Below are 26,147 nucleotides of genomic sequence, written 5' to 3'. Positions count from 1 at the left end.
TGAACTGTCCTGGGACACAGTGAATTCTTTGCCACATGAGGAATTAAACTAGAGATCAGCCCTTTGCTGGGAATTTTATGAGAAAATTCAATCATTAGTTACAAGACTGGAGAAGTTAAGGCCCCTTCGAATTCAGAGATTCAATGATTCTGTGATTAAACTGTTCTTTGTTAACTGACCCTATGGTCAGTCTTCTAATCACAGATGAAAAATTTCAAAACTTTTCATTAGTTTTGAATTCACTAGTTCATTAGAATTAGAAGGAAAAAAAATCAGTTTTCAAAACTATACTCAACTTGCAGTTTCTCATATTCTTGGAAATGATTAGAAGAGAATGCAAAACTAGAGGGCTTCCCTGGTGGTGCAGTGGTTGAGAGTCCGCCTGCTGATGCAGGGGACATGGGTTCGTGCCCCGGTCCGGGAAGATCCCACATGCTGCAGAGCAGCTGGGCCCGTGAGCCATGGCCACTGAGCCTGCGCGTCCAGAGCTTGTGCTCTGCAACGGGAGGGGCCACAACAGTAAGAGGCCCGCGTACCGAAACAAAACAAAACAAAACACAATTTAATTTTAGAGGGCAATGTGGTAAAATAATGATTTAAAGAATACAACTATGACTCATGGCTCATTTTTCAGAAGATGGTCTATGTTAATACTGCTTCGATGTTTTAGTAATAGTGAATTAAATGAAATATCCTGTGTAAAAGATTATTATTTTGATATTTATCATTTGTTAGGTATTTGAATTTAGTACTGTTGATATTTTTCCTCTTTGTGAAGGCTGGCAGTACTTCAAGATGGAAAATATAAAGCAATGACTAGAAGATTGGTAGTCTGCAGAAGGGAGAACTAAGTAATTTGCAAAACTAAAGAACAAAACTAAAAACAGGGCAGCATTCTGAGCTGGAATCTACTGAAAGGAATAAATAAAACCAAATACTTGAATCTGTAATTAGCATCCACCTCTGTACACTGGTGAAGAAAGTCTCCGTTTGAACTTTTCTTCTTTTTTTTCTGGCATGGGAATTTTCTAATTATGTTTGTTTTGGCTAATAATAAAATCAGTCTGTACTCACATCTGCTTGCTCTTCCCAAATACACAGATTGATGGCTTGAGTGGGACTCTTTCACAAGTGGAAAGAGGAAAACAGTGTGAAATTAAAAATTAGCCATAGATGCAACCTGAAAGTAATTAATCCACACATTTTAGATTTGACTTCGTTTGGCCAGTTCAACTTTAAAAGTCACTTTGCCTCAAATATCATCTTCTTCCAATACTGTTTTAATCTTTGTATGTTGGGTTTCTTCCCTGTTAAGTGTTGGGGATACAAAGAGTAAAAAGACAGAGTCTATTATCTTAAGGGACTAAAATTCTAATTATGACTACAGAATTATTAAATTCAAAACTACATTATGGTACTTTTGTGGGTGGGTTAGGGTGAGGTAGAATGCGGTATGAAACACTGAGGATGGACTAATATTTAGTTTGAAAGTTTTACACCAGCCTGAAAGTGATGAGGTTTTGAAGGAAAATTTAAAAAGTGTTCTTACCTCCAGCTACAAGTCCAGACTCCCCTAATTGAATAGCTACCCCAAAGCCCCCAAGTTTAACAGGTGCCGAGTTTTCCTTTGAGGCAAGGAGAACACAGTGGGGCTGAAAAGAAAAACAAACAAACAAACCAAAGATAAGGATTAACTGAAGATGAACAATTCAATTTACACAAAACTGAATAACATGACCATATTGTAACACTTTAAAAACTCCTGGAATTACTTTGGATGTTTGAATTATTTCTCTATTCTCACTTCTGGCTGATTTCTCCAAAGACTTACCTGTTTTATCCAATATTTTTCAGGAATTATTTGTTTCCAAGACTAGGGTGTGGTGCTAGGAATTACTTAGGAAGCATGGATGTTCAAGACAGACATGTTTTCTGCCTTTTCATGCAATATTTTCTTCCTTTGAGTGACACTCTACATTTGTTTAAGGAAAAATATATTTTATACCTGTGTTTCTTGTAACCTCTGACTTGACCTACAGAGCCATTGTATCTTGGCCCTTAGGGGATGTTGATGGCCCTTTCTTTGTCCACTCTCCCACCATCCTATTTCTTTTCTTTATTCATTCCACCCACAAGTAAGAAGAGTCAGATTTAATGACTTTAACTGAGCCTGGCTCCTGCGGAATTCAATGCTCTTCCTGGGGTCTTTTCTCTGGACCTGCCTTTCCTCTCTGTGGGAATGGGAGGTGAGAAAGGAGAAGAGGGAAAGGAGACTACTTGGCTGGCCTCTAGTCCAGGGTAAAGACAAACTCCCCGAGGGGTAGCTGTTTGACCAGGGCTAAGAATCATGTGCTTTGTGGTCACAATGAGAGTTTCTTTGGAGGAGCTTGTCCTCTGCATCTGCCTCTTTCTGGGACCTTGTTGGGGCTGGTGTTAGGAAAGCATTTAATTGTAGGGAACTTTGGTCTCTGCTCAAATACTATGCTCCCCAACATGACTAACATTACATATGCTATGATCTGTTCTTAAAATACCAGTTAGTGAAAAAGGCAAGCCTCTTCAGGCTTGGAAGATAAAAGTATTTTTTATTCTGTCCTATACTTGCTCATACCTAAAATGACACAGTTTTAGTTCAGGTTTAGCCTACATGAAAGTGGGCATGAAGAGACCTGTGCAATAAAACTCTGAGCTGGTACACCCGGAGAGATGTTTGATGATGGATATGCAAAAGTGGGAGGGATCCTTACTCTGCCCAATGAAAGCATCAGGGTTCCACTTTGGAAGTTACTTTTTGTCCAAGGCTGTTTAAAGACCTTTACGATAGAGTCTAGCACAAAGAAAGATGAGCCCTTGAACATAAATGTATGTATGAGCGTGTATGAGTTAGAGAAAGAGAGGAGAGAAAAAGCAAGTGCACATGGATGGTGAGCAAACTGCAGGAAGACACAGAGTAGCCAGAAGGGTCTATGGAAGAACAAGCAAACCTCTATAGAAACCAACTGATAAAGAGTCCTCACCCTCAATGAGAACTTTCAGCTGGTTCAAATAGAGATCAATGACAACAGACCTGAAGAAAAAAGCAATAGCCCTAGCAGGATTCTAGGGTGGGGCACAGCAAATAAACCAGCCTAGAAAAGGATGGCCATGATGCAGAAGAAGAAAATACAAACTAGACCCAGACAGGGTTTCCTGGCCAGTGTCTTCATCACCTTCTTAGGAAGGAGTAGTAGAAGCTTAAATCAGGATCCCAGAGTATATACTTTATATAGTTTGTTGACTACATTTATGCTGAAGTTAATGTTACACTGAGATCTATGTATCCGTCAGCGCGTGGATTCAGTCACTCTCAACAAACCCTTAAGTGACATAAGTCATAAAATTGGAACTTAAGATAGAGAATAAACAAAGAAACCAACATACGTAAATGAATACAAGACTAGGTAGTGTTAAGTGCTATGAAGTAAAATTAGGCTGGTAGGGAAGTAGGTGTGACAGGTTTGAAGACTAGGGAGCTGCTATTTAGTAAGAGAAGGGGTGTCAGAGAAGGCCTCTCTAATAGGGTAATATGTGAACACAGACCAGAATGAAGTCGCAGAGCAAACCACATGGAAGCAAGATCTTGGTGTGGAGGATAATAAGTACAAAGGCCCAGAGGCACGAAGGGGGTTGGTATGTTTGGAGAAGAGTAAAGAAGCCAGTGTGTTGGGAAAGGAATGAACAAAGGGAAGAGTGGTGGGAAATGCGATTCAGGTGATCAAAGACCCTATGGTCTAGGGTTTTGAAGTCAAGGCCAGAACTCTGGGTTTTAGGCTGAGCAAGATAGAAAACCACTGGAAAGTTTTGAGGAGGAGAGCATTAAGATGAGTTTTAGGTTTTGAAAGGATCACTTGAGCTGCTGCGTGGAGAAGAGATTGCAAGGGCACAAGAGTGGAAGAAAGGAGACCAGGTAGGAGGCTTCTGCGGTTTTCTATAATGATTTATAGATTTTTAGTATTTTTGATGTGTTTTAATCAATTGCAGTCATTATTCATTTTGATGCTCGAATTGTCCTGTTTTTGGCCAGTGAGAGCCCCTACTTAAGTCAGCTTTTATGTCCTTTTGTAAGACTGCAGGAGTCTGTTAACTTCCTTGCTTTCAGGCACAAGGTGTTCAAGGCTTGTCTTGTTCATTTCTTGCCCCAGAATTGGAGCTGGCCATTTCTCCAAACAGCCCCATTTCTGTTTAGTGGGTAAAGGTACTTAAATCCACAATATGGATATTAGGTATAGTATTGCTATTAGGTTATCACCGCTTCGACTCTTTAAGTGGACATAGCTAAAAATTACTTATTTTTTAGAAGGAAAATAAATAAATCATCAATTCATACTGATGCTTCTTCCCACTCAATTATAGTTTTTAATTTTACTTCTTCGATTTTGTCAGATAATGTTGGTACCTAATGACATTAACATAATCATTCATTTGCTTTTTCCTTTAATGTGTATGTATAAAAGTTTCAAAATAACAACATTTCCATTACCAGTAACAACAAAACCACTGTATGCTGTTTAGGATTTCTTCGTGATTCTTTTTGTCAGATGTATCAAAATACTGTTTTACTATTCAACAAAGTAAGAATTCATGAGTCTATGCTGATGTGAATACATAAGTAAATGAATGGGAGAAGGAAAAGCTTTCCTTTAAGTAGAAAATCAATTCATAAATGTAGAATAAATTCTGGCATTAGAAAATCACCATTTGGCAGTTATCATCGTAATAACTGAGTCAGATAAGAACCAGCAAAGGTTTCTAACTAGTGGGTGAAAGCTTGAAGAGTGACAAGATGTTTGTATAATCTCAGAGTAGCTCCCCACAGGATACTTACTAACTACAAAAGGTAAAATGTTAACGTATGGGGAATCTGAGCGAAAGGTGTCTGGAATTCCTTGTACTTATCTTGTACAATAACTTTTCTGTAAATCTAAAATTATGCAAAATGAAAACAAAACAACCCACCCTATTTTAAAGTCACTTAAAAGAATTCTCCTTGTGGTTATACTTTCAATTTGTTACATAGTGAGGCCAATTTGTTTTAATTAGATTTTGACTTAATTTGGTGTTTTAATTATACAAAACATGTACATAAAGTTCCAAAGGCAAAACCATAAACAAATACCTTTCAGAGAGGCCTAGCTTTTGTCCCCTCTCCTTGTGCCCAATTTCTCTCGCCTCATTGGCATTAGTTTTTGGTTTATCCTCCCATTGTTTGGTTTTGTTTTGAAAATGAGACAATACATACAAATACTCAAAATTTTCACATAACAACACGTGCATTAGATGACTCCATAGCATTACCTAGACATCTTCAGGGAGGTTTGTTTTTTTGTTTTGTTTTTTTAAAGAGAGACATTTGCGCGCTGATGGGAAAGATCCTGTAGAAAGGAAAAAACAACCCCAGAAGAGAAAGGGGATGGGATATAATATGCAAGTGGGAAGGGGGTTGGCCCTAGTGACAGCGAAGAAGGCAGGATACAGGGGCACCTGTAGATGCAGGCAGATGTGGATGTAAGACGATGAGGAAGTTCTCTTCTGAGCACTTCTATTTTTCATTTACTTGAAATAAAAAGTGATCAGCAGGTGGGAGTGAGGAAGGAGAGGGGGTTGTTGGCAGAAGAGTGAAGGTGTGAAAAGGGTTTTCAAAGAACATGAAAATGAACTAAGACAGTGGTTGGCAAACCTTAGTATCATAATCACACAGATCTGCTGGCCTACATCCCCAGAGTTTCTGACTCATAAGGTCTGGGATGAGCTTAAGGATGTGCATCTCTAACAAGGTCCTGAGTGATGGTTTTTTTGTTTGTTTGTTTGTTTTGTGCTGAGTGATGTTGATGCTACTGGTCTAGGAGCCATGCTTTGAGAACCACCAGACTAAGGAAATATAGCAGGACTGTTGGCAGCATAGAGGCCCACTCGAGGTTTGTGGTCATGAGTTTGAAGCAAGACCAATCAGCACTATTCTGTGTTTGTACCCAGCAGTCCTCATTTTAGCTGGTGAGGTTCAGGCCTGGAGTGGGTGGTGAGCTGAATTTAACAAGGGTTGGGATCTAGATAAAGAGAGGCCGGTAATATCATAAATGGATGGCACCAAACAAGCACATCCGTTTATTTCTTCTTTTCTACTTCTATCTTTTGTATAAATAAAAAGCTAAGATATCAACAGAGTTCGAGGAAGGGGAAGGGTGAGCAGAAGAGGATGTATGGGAATAAGCTGAGAACACCAAAACAAAAAGCAGAAAGTTCAGAATGAACAGGAAAGAGCTCATATAAAGGAAGAACTAAGAAAAGCTTACATTCAAATCTGGTCACAGTAGGGTCATCAGGGAACTGAAGATTAAAACAGAATTAGCGCTTTGAAAAGGGACGGCTTAGGTGTGGAAAAATAGCTAGCATGATAAAAATTTTATATTAGATTTTATGAAATAGAACATATAATAGATAAACATTATTTAGTCATTTAAATAAATCCTGCCAGGATCCCAAAAAGATATTTGCACACCCATGTTTATTGCAGCATTATTCACAATAGTCAAGAGGTGGAAGCAACCCAAATGTCCATTGACAGATGAATGGATAAAGAAAATATGGTATATACATACAATGGAATATTATGTTGCTTGAAAAAGCAGGAAATCCTGTCACATGGTACAACATAGGTGAACCTCAAGGATATTATGCTAAACGAAATAAGCCTGTCATAAAAGGACAAATACTGTACGATCTGACTCAAATGAATTACCTAGAGTAGTCAAAAATCATAGAAAGTAGAAAGGTAGTTGCCAAGGGTAGGGGAAGAGGGAGAGGGGGCTAATGTTTAGTGGACACAGAGTTTCAGTTTGGCAAGATGAAAAATTTCTATATATAAACACAACAATAAGTATATTTACTTAACACTACTGAACAATATAAATATATTTTATAAAGTATAAATATAACAATATAAGTATACTTGCACAATATAAATATACTTAACACTACTGAACTGTACATTTTAAAATAGTTAAGATAGTTAATGCTATGTATTTTTAACACACACACACACACACACACACACACACACACACACACAATTCCTCCTAGACCAATACAGTAATCATCTTCCTTCTCAGAAGTTCTAGAGTGAAGTAAGAGCTACAAAATATTTTTATTCTGGCAATTTAAAAATATTCTGTCCCATGTGTCATATTTATAACAAACTAAAAGCTCTGGAGAATATGATGTTTAGAAGAGTGTATGTACCCAGAAATAATTAGAATGTTAGATAAAGCCCAATGAGTTAAATATTATTTAGTGTAAAGTAAACAAAGCTACAGGGTAACAATTATGGGGAGGATAATAACTAACTTTTCTTCATTTCAGATGACAACAAAAAAGAAGAAATGACATTAAACTGCAGGGCCAACAGTTACATAGATGGACAGATAGTGGTTAAATATTACACTAGGACCAAAAAATCCCCCTGCAGAATTACTTCATTATTTTCTTTAAAATATAGGAGATATTTTAATTTACTAGGGAGAGTTCATCATGGTGCTAAAAAGGAGAGAATACTATCACAAATTTCATCTAATTCTAAAATTATAAGATTGTTTCAGAAAATAAATCCAAGGTCTTAAGGGAATACATGAAAATATACTAAAATAACACACAGATCAAATAAACCTTTTAAAAATTAAATAATTCATTACTCATGTTACTATAATGCAATACAGGTGTCGACTTAAAAAAAATGCACAACGTGAGAGTTGCGAGTTACATTTGATTTGGGGCAAAATGAGGACTGCAGCCTGGGAGACAGCGTCCCAGATAGCTCTGAGAAACTGCTCCAAAGAGACGGGGGGCAGGTCAGTGATTTTGGTGAAGGGGGAATACGTGCAGTCAAACACATATTTTTTACAGAAGGTTTCTGCTAGTCTCCTGCAGGTTACTGCTAGTCACGAGCAGTCTCACCATGAAGGATTTTAGTGCTTTTCTAGATATGAGGAGATACAAGAATTGGGCTCATACAATTGTCTCCTGAAAATATCTAACTATCTGAAGCCCTGTTCAGCCAGTTTTTCCCAGAGCACAGAGGGCCTCATTTCAGCTCTCCACCCTGAACTCCTTTCAGGGCGTGTTGAAAGTCAACAGCTGCAGCAGCACATGATTTAATCCTTGTAGAGGTAGATGGCAAGTGCCAGTGGAAAATACCAATTTTTTGTTGACACAGGAATGCCACTTTATGTGATTGTTAGTTTGTAAAATGAATCCAGAAAGAAAGAGAAATTAAATGCTTGTGCTTTAAAAGTACATATAGCATATTATGTATCATTAGTTAGGAAAAACAGAAAATGCATATTTCTGCTTAGAATTTATAAACTTTATGCGGGGGGAGGAGGGAAAACTTTTCACAATTGTCAAAGTGGAAGGTATTCATAGAAAAGATATAAATAATTTCTTAAAGTTAAGTGTTGATTAAGCTTAAAGTTGTTGCATAGTGGTAGGGTTTTTAAAAATATTTTCACAAGGAGTCTAAGGGTTGTCATATTGAAAAAAGAAAGAAAAGAGAAAAAACACACCTACCACCACATGCAAATATAAAAAATAAAAAGACAACCCCAACCAACTGCACCACAACCGGATGGAGGAACCCAGCTGACACACCAAGACGAGTCTCTGTGTCTAGGAATCTTAGGGTTCAGCTCCTTTTACTTCAAGAGAGCCTGAACTGTGAGTATGCCTTGATTTCAATTGCATAAATGATCCATTTTTTAAGTTACATTCTGATTATCTGAGTAATATAAATGAAACCTGCTTCATGGTGACTAGCAACACTTTGCTTCTAGAACCTGAGTAAACTGAATGATACCTCTGCTGCGACTTGACTTAAAATGAGGCTGTCTTCTTAGTTACTTGAAGTACTTTAGGACATGAGATATTTATGCTCATACTATCAATACTGTCACATTGTTTATACTGTATTTTGTATACTGCCACAAAGACTTGCAGATCTCCTTGAATCAATTAAAAGTTATTTTCATATGCAACAAATTTTATTTCCAGTGTATTATAAGTGATCTGTAACTTATTAACTTTATTAAGTTATGCTGACTCCCTATTTTCAATAATAGTATTTTCTTTATTATATGATTTCTATTTTATGGTAATTTACCAGACCAATTAAATTTTAAGTTTCATGTTTCAGAAGTTAATAATGGTGAATATTAGAGAAAAGAAAAAGCATAATACCCTTTAGTGAATCCACCTAAAATTAAAAATTGTTTTAGCCATAGTTAAATTGGTATCAAAAGCTAATGTACTACTAATAATATTCTTTCTAAAGTAACATGCTTTCAATTTTCACTTTGTATGCAGAAATTAGTGCAATTTTTAAAGCATGGCCTGAATGATTCAGTGATTATCAAGTCAAACTACAAATGTAAACGGCTGCTACCATTGCCACCTAGGTATGTATTTTAACATAGCAATGTGATGCTTTCACAAACATACCCAAACTGCATTTAAAAAGCTTTTGCTCATTGGAGGCCACAGTGGAATCTGTCGGGTCCTGCCCTCTAATACAGAAGCTCCTGTAGGAGCCAGCTGAAAAATTACAGGCAAGGGGAGGGTGGTGCTGGTGGGTACAATGCAGCACTAATACAGGGTTGCGAACTTCAGGATTTGTCAAGTAACAACATTAAAAACCATTAACCATCTACTATCAGAAAACCACCGTGACCACTTCACACCAGTCACAACTAATGTCCACTGGGAAACTGGTCCCTATGTGAATGCAGTGGTTTGTTTCTTATCTTCACTGGCCATTCTTAACGAATCAAGTAAGTAGTTTTTAAAACAGTAAATGGCCTTAGGAACAGCGAGTGATTGACACATTGTAAAGGAGGCAGAAATCAGCCATTAAGTTCCAAACAGAATCTAATCTGTTAATTTGTTAATAAATGACTGAACACTAGCCATTCAATACAGGGTTCTAAATGACAGCTACTATTACTATTTAAACAAATACATTACTCTCTTTGAGCTTGAAAATAAAGCAAAACCAGAAAGGTTTATTGGTGATCTTGTACAACTATTATTTATTTATTTTATTTGCAGATTAGAACTGAGGCAAATGGTTTCAGGCTACGTGCTTTGCACTAATGGCTTTCTAGAAACATCTTGATTATGACAATCAGGCCTAGAAATAAGTTTGAAAAGATATGCTCTGGGGGATATGCTGCACATTCTGATGAATGATTTGTGATTCTGTAAACTCTGGACTTACTTACTATAATGGACATAGCAAATAAAAAGGTTAGTACCTTTTCCAAAGAGGTAAAACTAGATGACAATCTTTTCTTAAAATCGCTAATGTGGATAATGCTAAAGGAATCATGTCAAAATGCCGCTGACAGAACTCATCATTAATAAAGAAAATGCTGATCATATGTGATTAGTAGGAGTAAGGTTTGGTGAAAAGGATCATGGGCTCTAAAAGCTAGACGGATCTGAGTCTCAACTTGGGTACAGACATTTAAGAGCTGTGGGGTCATGGGTAACGAACATAACATCTTTATCTTTCATTAATACCTACCTCACAAAGTTATTATAAGGATTATGTAAATGAAATAATATAAATGTGCTTAACACACTGTCTGGTACACAGCATATGCTAAATAAATATTAGTTACTGGTTCAGTCATCTAGCTCAAGGGTTCAATTCTGACTGCATATTAGAATCCCCTGAGGAGCTTTTAAAGGAAACCATTCCAGACCAATTAAGCCCATTCCAGACCAATTACAGAAGATCTGGGGATGGAGCCAGGCACTGGTATCTTTAAAAAGCCCTCAAGAGGATTCTAATATGCAGCCGGGATTGAGAGCCGCTGAGAGTCTCTTCTACAAAGTATCCAACTGTGGTAGTCTCAAAAAATCTTCCGTGGTAAAACCTTATTGCCTCCCCAGATAGATTGTTTCATTCTAAAAAAGCATTTCCTTAAAAGCAGGCAACATCTGTCTCTGCATTTTTACTCATTGGTCCTTCTTCTGCTTTCGGAAGACATACATCAGGAGGTGAAATCCTTTTCTCCATGGCCTTGAAAGTGTTCACATCTCCAGGTGCCTGTTTCCTTCCACTTGCTCCTCTGACATGATTTGGGCTCTTCCCCCTCACCGGCTCTGTGGCCTTTCTTAAGTGTGCTGCTGAGGATGAAACACTGTATTCTAGGTGGAACCCTACCAGCTTAGGACAGTACCGATAAGTAGTGACAATCTTCGTTTAAGACACTCCATAGGTATGAAGTCAACCAAAGACAGGTTAGTTTTTGCTGCAGCCACGTCACACTGCAGACACAGCAACTGCAGTCAATTGCAATTGTGTTTTTGTTCATGTAGCTAAAGCCCTTCCTGTACTTGAATAGTTTATTTTAATATCCACATGTAGGACTCTACATACTTTTCTACTAAATTCCCTTTTTCATTCAACAGCATTTATTGTGCTAAACACGTGGTACACAGAGGCAAACAAAACAGACTTGTTTCCTAACCCTAATGGAGTTTAAAATATAGCAATGGAGAAGGAAAAACAAAACAAAACAAAAACTCTGACCTTTAAAGTCATTTCAGCTGTCTGAGCTCTCAAAATCGTGTCACCTGTCATGCCTCAGCTCACTTTCATCAGTGGCTATGAGATATTTCTACCTGAGCCTCAGCCAGCTCCCTATGTGACCACACAACACAGATCCCTCTACAGGGGCCCTTCTCCTCTTCCTGGTAATCTCCATTGCATTATCAGCTCCATTTTTGGCAGCCTGCCATTCTTCCTGGATTGCCCTTTCATTTTTAGAATTTCAGATAACCAGAAACACGTGTGTAAGTTTCTATAAACTTTGTGAAATCTGTCTCCGTGCAGTTGAGACACATGACAAACCAGGCTCAGTCCTCTTGCCTCCCTCCCTCCGTTGTCCTCAGCTCTGGCGACAGGCTCTTACCAGGGATTACATAACTTCCTCTTCACCAGTCAGTTCCTCTACCAAGGATTCAATTTCCCCCCTTGACAAAATTTTAAACAGGAATTTCACACTCTACTAAAATGGTTTCTTCTTGATCAAATTATAGGTAGTTTTAAGAAAGGCTAACTTCTTCCAAATGCTTTTCTCTGTGTATAAGGTCAAATCAGGAAATTAATTATGGTAATTCAAATCCATTGTACAGCATTCAAAGTTTAAATGCACACTCCTGAAAATTATTTACCAAGAGCAGGGTCTCTGTCATTTTCACCTTCGTTTTCCAAGCAGTACTTAGCCAAGTGTGAGATATTCACTAAAACAAAATTAATCAAAAGGTGTTTTTTTTTTAAAGCTAACTGTCATTGAACACTTGTTATGTTCCAGGTGTTATGTAAACATAGCACTTGTTATGTTCCAGTTTTGTTGTTTGTAGAATGCATTTTTCTATTTCTACAAACAAAAAAACTAAGGCTTAGAAAAGATTAAGTTGTTGGCTGAAGGTCACAGAGTTAGTTAGGTCTGATTTTGATAACCTTGCCCTGAATGTCTTTATGACACCTGCTAAGAAGCTTCTGTAAAGTAATAGGGAAGTCACTCTAAGAAAGGAATGTGACAAGACCCCCTGGAATCCTCTCCTCACATCTCCTCTTTATGATGGCCTCTCAGACTGAGCTCTTCACAGCAGCCAATGCCCAGCAAAGAGCCAGTAACAAATAGCACTGCTAACATTCTCTGCTGCCACAAACAAGTGGAATTCACACACTATTTTACAGTCTCACATGACCTAGCCCACGGAATATTTCAGCTGCAGTTACTTCCTTCCAAAATCTTGGTTTACACATCCTCTTTCCCATCTACATTATCACTCTATGTTCTATGCTTCTAGGTCAAGGAGACTCTCCAAGGTGCCTAACTGGCAGCTGTCACCACCTGACTTGGTTTTGTTTGGCTACTTTGCTCTCCTGTGCAGTGTTACGAGCCTGCTTAATGAGGCAAGTGCTGTGCTCTACTGGTCTGTTACGGTAATTGCATGCCCCCGTAGGCAAGTGATTTTAATACCCTCAACTTGGTGTTAAGTTGAAAAGGAAGAAATTTAGGACCATTTCCCCTATTCCCACCATGGAATGAGAGACTGCCACAGTTTATCTGTCACATACTGTGTGGCAACACGTGTCAAAATGAATGAATGCCATCTATGAGGGAAAGAGTCAAGACAGGAAGCTGGACAGGGGCCAGCAGTGGGCCCAGCTCACTCATGTCTGTAACTACCTTTAGGGAAACTGACACTCATCTTCGAAAAATATGAGCTGTCATTTCACCTCCATCTCTATTCCCATAAAAACTTCCCTAAGAAAAGATGATTCCATAGTTCAGATATTTATTTTAATATAATAAGTGAAACAAACCTTGAACATTTATCATAGCATAGAAAAGGTTAGAGCAGGAGAATCCACAAGATTCTACTATATGTGCTGCTTGTTTTGTGATACCATAAGGCTGCTACATATATTGTGTAGATATCCAAATGGTCCAAAGTAGGATAAAAGGAAAGCTTCTCACAATGTCTGAAAATAAATCATTTACTATTTGTGCTTTGAGCTAAAGTAGTTGTTATTAAAATAACAAGTGACTCAATGTTTGGCATTCTGTTGTAGGAGAAATCTGAAGACATAAAAGCTACAGTCAAGGAACATGTCATTTAGCACCTTCACTTTTTGATTCCTACAGAAGACAACGAGAAGTCAGATGGTAACAATGACGACAACTTCAGTCAGCAGTTGGCCTTGCTCCTCCCAGGGAGTGCACTTTATAACTAATCACAGCGTCCAATGGCCACACAACTTCTCAGAAGCCTCAAATTTTACTGCCTGTTCCATGGATGAAAAATTACTCTCTGATGTGTTAACAACATTCTACTCTGTTATTTTCATCGTGGGCCTCATTGGAAACATAATTGCCCTCTATGTATTTCTGGGTATCCACCGCAAAAGAAATTCCATTCAGATTTACCTACTCAATGTAGCCATTGCAGACCTCTTACTTATCTTCTGCCTCCCTTTCCGAATAATGTATCACATTAACCAAAACAAGTGGACACTAGGTGTGATTCTTTGCAAGGTTGTGGGAACACTATTTTATATGAACATGTACATTAGCATTATTTTGCTTGGATTCATCAGTTTGGATCGCTACATAAAAATTAATCGGTCTATACAACAACGGAAGGCGATAACAACCAAACAGAGTATTTATGTTTGCTGTATAGTATGGATAATTGCTCTTGCTGGATTTTTAACTATGATTATTTTAACCCTTAAGAAAGGAGGTCATAATTCCACAATGTGTTTCCATTATAGAGATAAGCATAATGCAAAAGGAGAAGCAATTTTTAACTACATTCTTGTGGTAATGTTCTGGCTAATTTTCCTACTAATAATCCTTTCCTATATTAAGATTGGCAAGAATCTATTGAGAATTTCTAAAAGGAGGTCAAAATTTCCTAATTCTGGCAAATATGCCACTACAGCCCGGAATTCCTTTATTGTGCTTATAATTTTTACTGTATGTTTTGTTCCCTATCATGGCTTCCGATTTGTCTATATTTCTTCACAGCTAAATATGTCGTCTTGCTATTGGAAGGAAATCGTTCACAAAACCAATGAGATCATGCTGGTTTTCTCATCTTTTAATAGCTGTTTAGATCCAGTCATGTATTTCCTGATGTCCAGTAACATTCGCAAAATAATGTGCCAACTTCTTTCTAGACGGTTTCAAGGGGAAGCGAGCAGGAGTGAAAGCACTTCAGAATTTAAACCAGGATACTCCCTGCATGATACATTTGCTGCAGCTAAAATTCAGTCTACTTCTTAAAGCACTTACGGTAAACATATTAAAAAGAATGATAAAATACAGCCTAATTCCTTGAAGAACAAAAAATTATGAAACAAAGCTCTAGCATTTACAAAGCTTAGATCCTCCCAAAGTTCTTTGCTTATTTGTGATATTTCATTTGCTTAATTACAAAATATTTTAAGTGCAAGCTTACACTCATCACTAGATTTTAAATCTGTATATAAAATCTTTTAGGCTAACACTGTTAACATAGATTATAAAATTAAATGAAATTTATAGTTTTAACCACAGAATAATTAAAGAAATGTTATACTTTCTCAAGTCACTAAAGTAGCTATTCAAAATCAAGTACCTAATACTAATTTAAAGTGTGCTTAAAAGTTAACCGATTTGAGGACCAACTTAAAATGTCAGAAAATATGTTCATTGTCATTTAAAAAGCTTGTATAATTTGCCACTGTATTCATTTATGTCTAAACCTCTATTAACAGAAATAATAAAATTCTAATAAAAAATGAAATCACCCACTATCTATCACTGCTTAGTACAATAGGTGAGCTAAAATTCAATAGCCTAGTGACAGTACTTAAGACTGCACCTTACTTAAAACAGATTTATAAACAATTCAGCCATCTTGGACCATACACTTTGATAAAGCAAAATGGAAGATGTGTACACCCTATGATCCAGCAAGTCCACTACTAGGTATATATCTTACAGAACCACTCAAACATGTATACAAGCAAACATGTGTAAAGATGCTCAGTGACCTACTGCTTACAATACTAAACAAATGTAAACAACCTAAGTATGAGTATGCATCAGCAAAGGAATGGAGAAAAAAACTTCATCTGCATGCATCAACGTGGAGAATTGGCAAAAATAATGTTGAATAAAAAACAAAAACTGCAAAGGGGTATGTACCCTATGAAATCACTTATGTAAAATACAAAACCACATAAAACAATACCGTATTCTTTATAGATCTATACATATACAATAAAAATATAAAACATACGTCATAATATACATAAACATATATACCAACTTAAGGTTAATGGTTACATCTGGAGAGATTTGAAGCAAACATGGCAAAATATTAATAATGTCTGTTAAACCTGTGTGGTAATACATGGGTATTTGTTATGTAATTTTTGGTATATATTTGAGTGTTTGAAATATTTCATAACAATAAAGAAAACCTGTAGGTTAGAATTAAAAGGAGCAAATTCTGAAATTTTCATGTATGCTCGAAAATAACTAGAGGGGCTTCCCGGGTGGCGCAGTGGTTGGGAGTCCACCTGCCGATGCGGGGGACGCGGGTTTGTGCCCCGGTCCGGGGGGATCCCATGTGCCGTGGAGCAGCTGGGCCCGTGAGCCATGGCCACTGAGCCTGCGCATCCGGGGCCTGCGCTCCGCAACGGGAGAGGCCACGGCAGTGAGAGGCCTGCGTACCCCCCCCAAAAAAAAAGAAAAAGAAAAAGAAAAAAAAAACTAGAGAGTAAGCTCTACGAGAAAGGGCCCTTATTCGTATTCTTTTTAAAAAAATTTATCTTATTGAAGTATAGTTGATTTACTATGTTGTGTTAATTTTTGCTGTACAGCAAAGTGATTCAGTTATACATATATATATATTCTTTTTCATATTCTTTTCCATTATGGTTTATCACAGGATATTGAATGTAGTTCCCTGTGCTATACAGTAGGACCTTGTTGTTTATCTATTCTATATATACTAGTTTGTATCTGCTAATCCCAAACCCCCAATCCAGCCCTCCCTCATCCCAAGGGCAACCCCCTTGGCAACCACAAGTCTGTTCTCTGTATCTGTCAGTCTGTTTCTGTATCGTAGATAAATTCATTTGTGGCATATTTTAGATTCCACATGCAAGTGATATTATATGGTATTTGTCTTTCCATTTCTGACTTACTTCCCTTAGTATGATAATCTCTAGGTCCATCCATGTTGCTGCAAATGGCATTATTTTATTCTTTTTTTATGGCTGAGTAGTATTCCATTGTGTGTGTGTGTGTGTGTGTGTGTGTGTGTGTGTGTGTGTGTGTGTGTACACCACATCCTCTTTATCCATTCATCTGTCGATGGACATTTAGGTTGTTTCCATGTCTTGGCTATTGTGAATAGTGCTGCTATGAACATAGGGGTGCATGTATCTTTTTAAATTATAGTTTTCTCTGGATATATGCCCAGGAGTGGGATTGCTGGATCATATGGCAACTCTATTTTTAGTTTTTTAAGGAACCTCCATACTGTTTTCCATAGTGGCTGCCGCAATTTACATTCCCACCAACAGTGTAAGAGGGTTCCAAAAGGGCCCTCATTCATCACTGACTACCCAGAGCATAGTTGCATTGTCTAGCACAAAGAAGATCAATACATATTTGTTGAATAACTGAATGAACGAGTGAATGAATGGATGGATGAATGAGAAGGGAAGGAGGGAGGGAAGGGGTGCTTAACAGAACTGAAAAAGTAGGTTATTTTCCTAGTCAATGTATCTAGATATAGCTGCAGAAAACGTCATACAATTGTAATCAGGAGATGTCATTAAGGCAACCATTCTCAAAAGTTTGGCCAGCATTGTTCTTTTTTTATTTTTTTAACATCTTTATTGGAGTATTATTACTTTACAATGGTGTGTTAGTTTTTGCTTTATAACAGTTTTTTGATTACACACAGAATCAGAATGCTGTTGACTTCATATGTAAATGCCTGTTATGACAAACTGCAAGGATCCATTCATAAGTTTCTGTCACAGAGTATGAGAATTTTTTTTTTTTATAGTCAGAATACTTCTTCAAACTTCAGGTAGGCCACTGACTGGGAAATCAATATTAAAGAGTATGAAGAATTTCATTAGGGCTGAACTTATTTTAATGAGATTTGGATTGTATACAGTTAGTGTTCAGTTAGATGTATTTCAGTGAGTGTACACAAATGGTTGAACAAACAATCGGTCAAAGCAGAATTATATTTAAAAAACAAGAAACATTTGAGAATAAAAATAGAAATTTGCAGAAAAATCAGAGGCTCAGAAAAAAGTAATAAATTTTATATTAATTACTCTGCTCTGACAATTGTTAACAAATACCAAACTGAAATTCAGTATTTGTGTAATTTAAAAATATGACAATATTGATTTTCTCTCATGTTCTCAAAATTAAAATCTTTTTTACATTACTGGTAAACATTTTATATCCCTACATGTGTCTATTGTAAACATACAGTTTGAATGCTTAAATTACATTATCTATTATTATTACTAGTAGTAGTTTTATGGACCATTAAAAGAAACACCTATACACTCATAATTCTAGAAGCTTTCTCATTACTTATATTAAATGAGATGATCCCTATAAAGCCCTGCACAATGGCATTCTTAAAAAAGTAAAAAAGTACACTGAGTCAATTCTTGCTATAATTATTTGTGATAAAATAAATTTTGTTAAAAGTCAACCTATCGATAAGCTCCTAACAGATTTTCTTTACCGACAGAAGTTTCACTGATAACATACCTTAGAGTAACCTGAATCCTGAGAATGTTACTAAATTTTTAGAAAAATTTGCTAAACTTACCAAATTTAAGGCTATTTATTTCATATAATCTTTTATTTCTTATTGAACACTGGTGTACACAAGTAGGAAACACTGTCCCTACCTCCCCCAAGCCAAGATTTAGTTCCAGAAGCATACAGAAAAGGGAAGTTCAGAAGTATATACATATCCTCACCTTGCAAAAGATCTTGAGAACAAGTTTCTAAATAACATCTCACATATGCAAAACCAAACAAAGGCATAATTAACTGCCTGGTTGCGAGAGTAAGACCTAAATGCTGAGTTTTGCTGTTAGTTTGGGAAAAGTATTCTGTGCAGAGCTGGGTTTGATGGCAGTTGAATTTCTAAGATCAGGCCAATAGAAAAAGAAAATTCTGTTCTAGTACAGAAGGTTTTGTTTTCAACTTCTTTTTAAAATGGATTCTTCAGTCCTGCTGATATGAAAGTAGAACTAATATAATTACAGCTCTGTGAAGCAAAGCCTTACTGAAAAGTTATCCATAAGAGAAAAACAGCATGAAATAGAGTTCTCTCAACAGGCAGCCTGGATTTTGCAGAAACATGTTAACAGGCTAATTATTTTTTAGCCTTTTGAAGTATGAATGCACACTTATTTTTACCAGATATTAAAATATATTCTTATCCTTCATTAAAGATAACACTGTGGAGCACATGCAAGGATAAACTTATCAATGGAACAGAAGGCACAGCTCTACGCAGAGCCTCAATGATACATGAGAAGATTACATGACAAATTAATCACTCTCAACAGGGTAGGAGCAGGAACAAATCAGAGGGCAACCTAGGATTCTGTTAGTCAAGATGTGCTAGAAGCTTGCAAAGTGGGGTTCAGTGAATTTTTTTTAACATCTTTATTGGAGTATAATTGCTTTACAATGGTGTGTTAGTTTCTGCTGTTAAATGAATTTTTTTTTTTTTTTTTTTTTTGCGGTGCGCGGGCCTCTCACCGCTGTGGCCTCTCCCGTCGCGGAGCAACAGGCTCGGCACGTGCAGGCTGAGCGGCCATGGCCCACGGGCCCAGCCGCTCCGCGGCATGCGGGATCCTCCCGGACCGGGGCACGAACCCGTGTCCCCTGCATCGGCAGGCGGACTCTCAACCACTGCGCCACCAGGAAAGCCCCAGAAAACTTCTTAAAAATTCATTTAGGGCTTCCCTGGTGGCGCAGTGGTTGAGAGTCCGCCTGCCGATGCAGGGGACACGGGTAAGCCCCAGAAAACTTCTTAAAAATTCATTTAGGGCTTCCCTGGTAGCGCAGTGGTTGAGAGTCCGCCTGCCGATGCAGGGGACACGGGTAAGCCCCAGAAAACTTCTTAAAAATTCATTTAGGGCTTCCCTGGTGGCGCAGTGGTTGAGAGTCCGCCTGCCGATGCAGGGGACACGGGTTCGTGCCCCGGTCCGGGAGGATCCCGCATGCCGCGGAGCGGCTGGGCCCGTGGGCCATGGCCGCTCAGCCTGCACGTGCCGAGCCTGTTGCTCCGCGACGGGAGAGGCCACAGCGGTGAGAGGCCCGCGTACCGCAAAAAAAAAAAAAAAAAAAAGTTTTCTGAGTGGCTCTGATACACTTTCCTCCTTCAAAGAGAATCACTGCAAATAGAGGAGACATCACAAAGAGCATAGGGGAAGGAAGAAATGAATTAATAAATAGTTCTATGCTTATTTAAAATAAAAGCCAATTTATAGCCTCGCCTCGTATCACACCAAAAAAAATTGTAACTGGATCAAAGAGTTAAATGTAAATAATGAATGCATTAAAAGACTTAAAAATATGTGACTAACCCATCTGTGGAAGGGAAAAGACTTCCTAATAATAAAATAGAAATAACCACAGGGAAAGATGCATAGATTTGACTTTAAAAGTAGACTATTTTTGGGGTCAAAAACCATAAACAAAAATAAAAGCAAAAGCAACAAAGTGAGAAAAATATTCACAACAGATATGACATTTACTGGAGAGTTTTTTATGTCAGGCACCAACGGACACCATAAACTTCCAAAGAAACTTGTATTTTTGATCAGAAGAAAGCATTTGAATCTCAGAATATAATCTGAACTATGACAACTCGAATGAGACAGAAACTCTCACGATGGATGATGCAGTGTCCTTTTTCGTAGCTACATGGCCCAGTTGAGAACACATTCCTATAAGTGGCTGCTACAGTGCCTCAGTTCAGTCTGGTTTTCAAATTAAGACGTGGAGGACTGCTTGCGTGGTGGTAACAATAGACTCAGAGCTAAAATGGAAGTGCTAGGTTTGTCGTAAACTTCTATTTTGCCTCTTATTTCCCCCCTTCAAGTTTACATGCAACGGAATGGGAAGCAAAGTAAAATATATTTATGTACCTTTTACTGTGCTGGGTGCTCGCAATGCATTATTATCATTTACTCCTCATTGCATCGTGATTGAAGTATTTTCTGTATTTTACATATGAGGGGATGCAAGTTGGTAGACTTTTATTCCACAGGCATTGTCTCTGCTAAGACACTTTTTCGTTTTCATTTCATTCTGCCCAAGCACAATGGTAATTACTGAGATGTCTTTTGTTTTTTTAAAAAAAACATAAATGGGTATTAATATGTATTTAGGGCAAAAAATTCTGCTTATTACTCATCAAAGTTGTGTGATGTCAAAAGACCAAAATCTTAAAGAACTAGTTTTCTAGCTATCACACATTTGTACATTCTGTGAAAGCTCTGCCTGAAACATGGACAATAAAGCAGTACAAAAGCATACAGGTTGAATAGAAGGAGAAAAAAAAGAAATCAAATTAGAGCATCTCACCCTTATTAATTTTGCTTCTAGCCCAGGAAATGCATAAAGAACCATCATAAGATGAGCTTTGGAAAAGGTTTCTAACTGTGGTTTGGATACAGGTATTGATGATGCATAGAATCTCTTTTCGTGTTAGTAAGCCATGCAAGTTATTCCAGGAGCAACAGTTAACTGTTACAGTTATACTCTGGTTTGGTAATTCCACATATAATCATTTTTTAGGTATAAAGTATTTCAAACATACAAAAAAGTGAAAATACAACGTAACAGGCAGCTAAGCACCCATCACCCAAATTGTGCAGATGTTAATGTTTTGGCCCTATTTGCTTAACTGTTCTCTTGTACCTATACATAAGCCAAGAAGATATACTAAAGCTCATCCGGAGGTAGCCTCTTGCCTAAAGTTAGTGTACATCATTTTGATGTACATGTTTATACTATTATGACATTCGTAAGTGGCATGAATAACAATGTGCATTAGTTTTTGTTTTTAAAATTTAACAAATAGTATCTCACTAATACATCCTTTTGTAACTTTTTTCACTCAAATTATGTTTGTGTTGATAGATTCATTCGTTTTAACAGATGCATAGTGTTTTACTGTGAGAGTAAACAACAGTTCAATTCTCCATTTCTCCTAACAATGGGCCTTTAGGTGGTTTCCACTTTTTCACTATTAGAAACCACGTTCAAGTGAAGTCTCCTGTGTGCATGTGTGGAATTTTTCTATGGCTGACACCTAGAAGTAGAAATGCTTGGTTGTAAAGGATATAAACATCTTCAGTTTATTTCCGTTGTGACAAATTGCTCTCCAAAGTGATTTTACCAATTTATATACCTATCCCACCACTAGTAAGATAAGAGTTCCTCTACCCACATCCTCACCAATACTTGGTTTTATCAGATTTACTAACTTTTGCCAATCTGGGAGGTGTGAAATGGCATCTCCCTGTGGTTTTAATTTGTGCCTCCCTGACTGCCAGTGAAATGGAGCAGCATCACCTCATGTTTCTTTTTTGCCCATTCATGTTTCTTCTTGGGTGAATCATCTATTCATATCTATACCATTTCCCCTTTTCCCTTTAATGAGTTGTTTTTATTCCTTTTTTTTCAAATTGTTGAAATAATTCTTTATATATTATGTACACTAATCTTTTGTTCTTTATATGGGTTGCAAATAACTTCTACCAGTATGGGACTTGTCTTTACTTTGCTTATGGTTTCTTTTGCCAGACACCATAAGGAAAGGAAGACGTTTTCTAATCAATGAATCTAGATGAACCCTGGCCTTCTGAAATATATACACCCCTCAAGGACCAAGCTAAAGAATTTGCAGATGAAATTATCTTACAATTAGACAGCTTGGCATTTCAGTCAGAAATAGTATAGTACATAGGAGTGCAAACGAGGTGTCCCCTGAAAACAAAAATGCTTTCTGAGACTTAACCTACAAAATTCAAACATCTAAGTATTACAGATATGCAAACGATTTTAAAGGGATAGAAAGTCTCCTAGACCAGGAGCTGACCTGTTAAGTGTATCAACATATTTAAAGAAAGAATTGGCCATTCACTAGCAGGTAAGTGAGGGAAACTTGGAAGAAAAAGGGGGGTGGAGACTAGGAAGATGTTGGTATTGCCCACCCAGACAGAGTCCAGGGGAACAGTCTTAACCAATGGACCAAGAGTATGACCATCCCACTGGTAAAGCCATGGGGAGGATTATGGTAGCGCTGCATCCAATAGGTCTTCTTAGCCTACTGACATTAAACATTAAATAATGAACTGAGAGGCAGCATAATGGACAGGTTAATAGGGCAGCTGCTGCAACGACTGCCTGAGTTCAATTTCTGGCTCCACCACTTACTATGTAACCTTGTACAAGCTCTCTTTCCTCTACTGAGAAAACAAAAAATAATAGGAACACCTAACTCTATGGAGACTAAATGAGTGAATAAATGTTCTTGGCCATTAGGAAACATTCAATGTATGTTACTTACTGAAATACTCAAATGTCAAAGGAAAGACAGGGGAAATATATAAAATGGAATGGTCAGAAGCTGAAGATACACAACAGAAGTAGGAAGATACACAGTGGAAGCTGACCTGGACCAAATGAGGCGGGGAAAGCACTCATAAAGGGTAATTTAACTTTAGCTTTCACTAATAACAGCAACGTCCAGGACAGGAGCTGAAGCAGACCCATGCTGTCAGAACCATACTCTGAAACTTGAGCAAGTAGAAGAGGAGAGGATGCCAGAAGAGGGACAGTTTGAAAGAATGGGATTACTTAGCCTTAAAGCAGAAGACTAAAAGAAAGGCATTAGAGCAAATGTGTGTGTGTGTGTGTGTGTGTGTGTGTGTGTGGTGTGTGTGTGTAGCCTCAGAGAGCAAGCAGAAAGAGGACCAGTGAAGGATGGGAGTTGCAAAGAGCATGTTTCACCAGACTGCAGAAGAGGCTTTTCTAACAATTGCAGATCTCAAATGGAATAGAAAGCCAGTGAGTTATTTGCTAGTAGAAGAACTATTTCAATATAGTATGGATCCTCAGCAAGCTGGGAAGGCAGCAAACCATTTCAAGCATTTAATAAAGTTTGGATTAGATGTTCTTTAGATCCCTTTAACAGAAGTTTTGGGTTTTACAGAACACTCAATACCTTAATAATGAGTGGCAACCAGGGGCCACCTGTGATCTTGTTGCTCCATCAGGTTGTGCCCATACAGTCATGCCCTCAGGGCTATTCAGATGTGTGCGGCTGGGGGGTAGAGGAAGGAGGCTGCTTGCTGTATGGTCAATGGTCCCCAAGCAGTTTCCCAGAATCTCCTTTTGTAGCAGATTTGTCCCATGTCCCTTGCTCAGCACATCACAGGCATTCATTAATATTTACTGCCAGAGAGACTGTTTAAACTCTGTCTAAAATAAGTTGATGGATTCTGGGAGTTTTGTGACATTTGTTATGTTAGGTGCTCATTTCTTTGCTTTCTTACTGATACTTGGCTTTGTTATGCATAATCAGAGTGGTCAAACAGGTTACTGCACTGCATCCTGAAGCGGGGTCAAGGCACTTTCACTGTAAAGCTGGCTCAATAGCATAAACTGAGGTGGGAATGGTAATCCCTCTGATGTGTGATATTTTTAAATTTTATCCAATGGCAAACTTCTGGACTAAAAAATCTTAATGCCTTCCTTTAACACTGCTGGCAATACTGTTACAGGCCCTTTCCTGTTATACACATTTCCCTTCTATGTTTCCTGCCTCTTCTCATGTTCTATCACCTACCAAGATCTTCTAGTACCCCCAGTACTTCCCCCTCTATTTTTTTTCCTTTCCTGTACTCAGCAGCACCTCTTTCTCTTCCCCAGTTCAGTTTTATCTCTTCATTTTCTGACTTTCTCTTTTAATTGCCTTTCTCGCAATTTAGTGTCCTCTTATGTGTTCCCTGATTTGTCAGAAGCAGAAATGCTTCATTATTTGGGTGGAAATTTCGTTTGTACTCAAAAGAAAAACAGTTTCTGCTATATTAAAAACAACTTTCAGCTGGTTGCAAAGGGAACTGATGAGGTTTGCATGCATGTTCATATTCAGTTCCCCTTTGTGGCCAGTGAGACTTGAAAAACACTGGAACACACAGGGTCAGCTCTTGTGCGGACTGATTATAGAGTTCCAAATATATGTGGCAAGTAGTGAGAGGTGCCAGCTAAATAAGTAACTGAGGGTCTCATGCTCTGATAGTTGGCATTTGTGATCCTGCAAATAACTAAACCTCCAGTAATAAGCACAACCTAGCATGGTGGGGGAAAAAGCTACTAAAGGGGCAAGCTAGACTAAGCATCCCTCTGTATCCTTTTAGGCTCTAGTATTGGAGATCTCAATTAATTATCCAGTTCTTAGGATCAGATAAGCGAAACAGACTTTTCTTCTAGTTTTACTGAAAAGCTAGATTAGTTCTGGAAATAGAAAAGGGCTATTTACAGAGGATAAAAAGTACAAAGGAAACAGCATGGATTCCTGATACTTTCAGTACACCTTTTAATACAAGAAATAATCAAAAGAAAATGACAGCTCCAAGACTGAACTGAGGCACAGTGGGTATCCCTTTGCAAAGTTAATTTAACTTTTCTTTTTGGATGTTATCCAAGACGCAATGGCCTCTGAGGTACACATACTATATTAATCCCAAAGGAAGAGCCAATGTACTGTACTTTGAGGAAAAAAATATAAAAATCTAGTTAGAACTCTGCTGTTGCAAGCACAGCAAAGAAAATGTGGTAGATTAAAATTCTCTTCAGCGGGACTTCCCTGATGGCGCAGTGGTTGAGAATCTGCCTGCCAATGCAGGGGATACGGGTTCGAGCCCTGGTCTGGGAAGATCCCACATGCCGCAGAGCAACTAAGCCCCTGAGCCACAACTACTGAGCCTGCGCTCTAGAGCCCGCGCGCCTAGAGACGGTGCTCCGCAACAAGAGAGCAACGAGACGCCACCGCAATGGGAAGCCTGCGCACTGCAATGAAGAGTAGCCCCCGTTCGCTGCAACTAGAGAAAGCCCACGCACAGCAAAGAAGACCCAGTGCAGCCAAAAATAAATTAAATAAATAAATTTTAAAAAAGTAAATTCTCTGCAGCTCTTCCCATCCAGAAGTGGAGTCTTTGCCCACCTCTTGAATCTGAGCAGGTATTGTGACTTGCTTTGACCAATAAGTCGTGGTGGACATTGTATGGCATCTAAGCAAGGCCTTAAGAGGCCTTGCAGCTTCCAGTTTTGTGCTCCTGGAACCCCAAGACCATCACGGTGTAAATAAACCCAGGATGAAAAATCACATGGAGATACTCAGCCCACACAACCATCTCAGCTGAGGCTCCAGACATGAGAGAGACCATCATGGACCATCCAGCCTCAGCTGAG

At 38.1% G+C, this 26,147-nt stretch overlaps 2 protein-coding genes across 9 annotated transcripts in view; one reads left to right on the top strand and one right to left on the bottom strand.

Moving 5' to 3' along the window:
• Window positions 1-26,147, bottom strand: part of CASK (calcium/calmodulin dependent serine protein kinase) — a 400,881-nt gene that overhangs the window by 134,946 nt on the left and 239,788 nt on the right. For all 8 annotated transcript variants that reach the window (XM_060086299.1, XM_060086301.1, XM_060086303.1 and 5 more), the window contains exon 6: window positions 1,550-1,652. In XM_060086299.1, coding sequence (XP_059942282.1) covers window positions 1,550-1,652 — 103 coding nt within the window. The remainder of the gene's footprint in view (window positions 1-1,549; window positions 1,653-26,147) is intronic.
• On the top strand, window positions 13,767-14,894 carry GPR34 (G protein-coupled receptor 34). The gene has a single exon (XM_060087780.1). It carries the CDS (start codon window positions 13,770-13,772, stop codon window positions 14,892-14,894), a length of 1,125 nt encoding a protein of 374 aa, XP_059943763.1. The 5' UTR covers window positions 13,767-13,769.

Source organism: Mesoplodon densirostris, chromosome X (assembly GCF_025265405.1).
Source record: "Mesoplodon densirostris isolate mMesDen1 chromosome X, mMesDen1 primary haplotype, whole genome shotgun sequence".
In the NCBI taxonomy this organism is placed as follows: Eukaryota; Metazoa; Chordata; class Mammalia; order Artiodactyla; family Ziphiidae; genus Mesoplodon; species Mesoplodon densirostris.
This window is presented reverse-complemented; position numbering and strand designations above follow the sequence as displayed.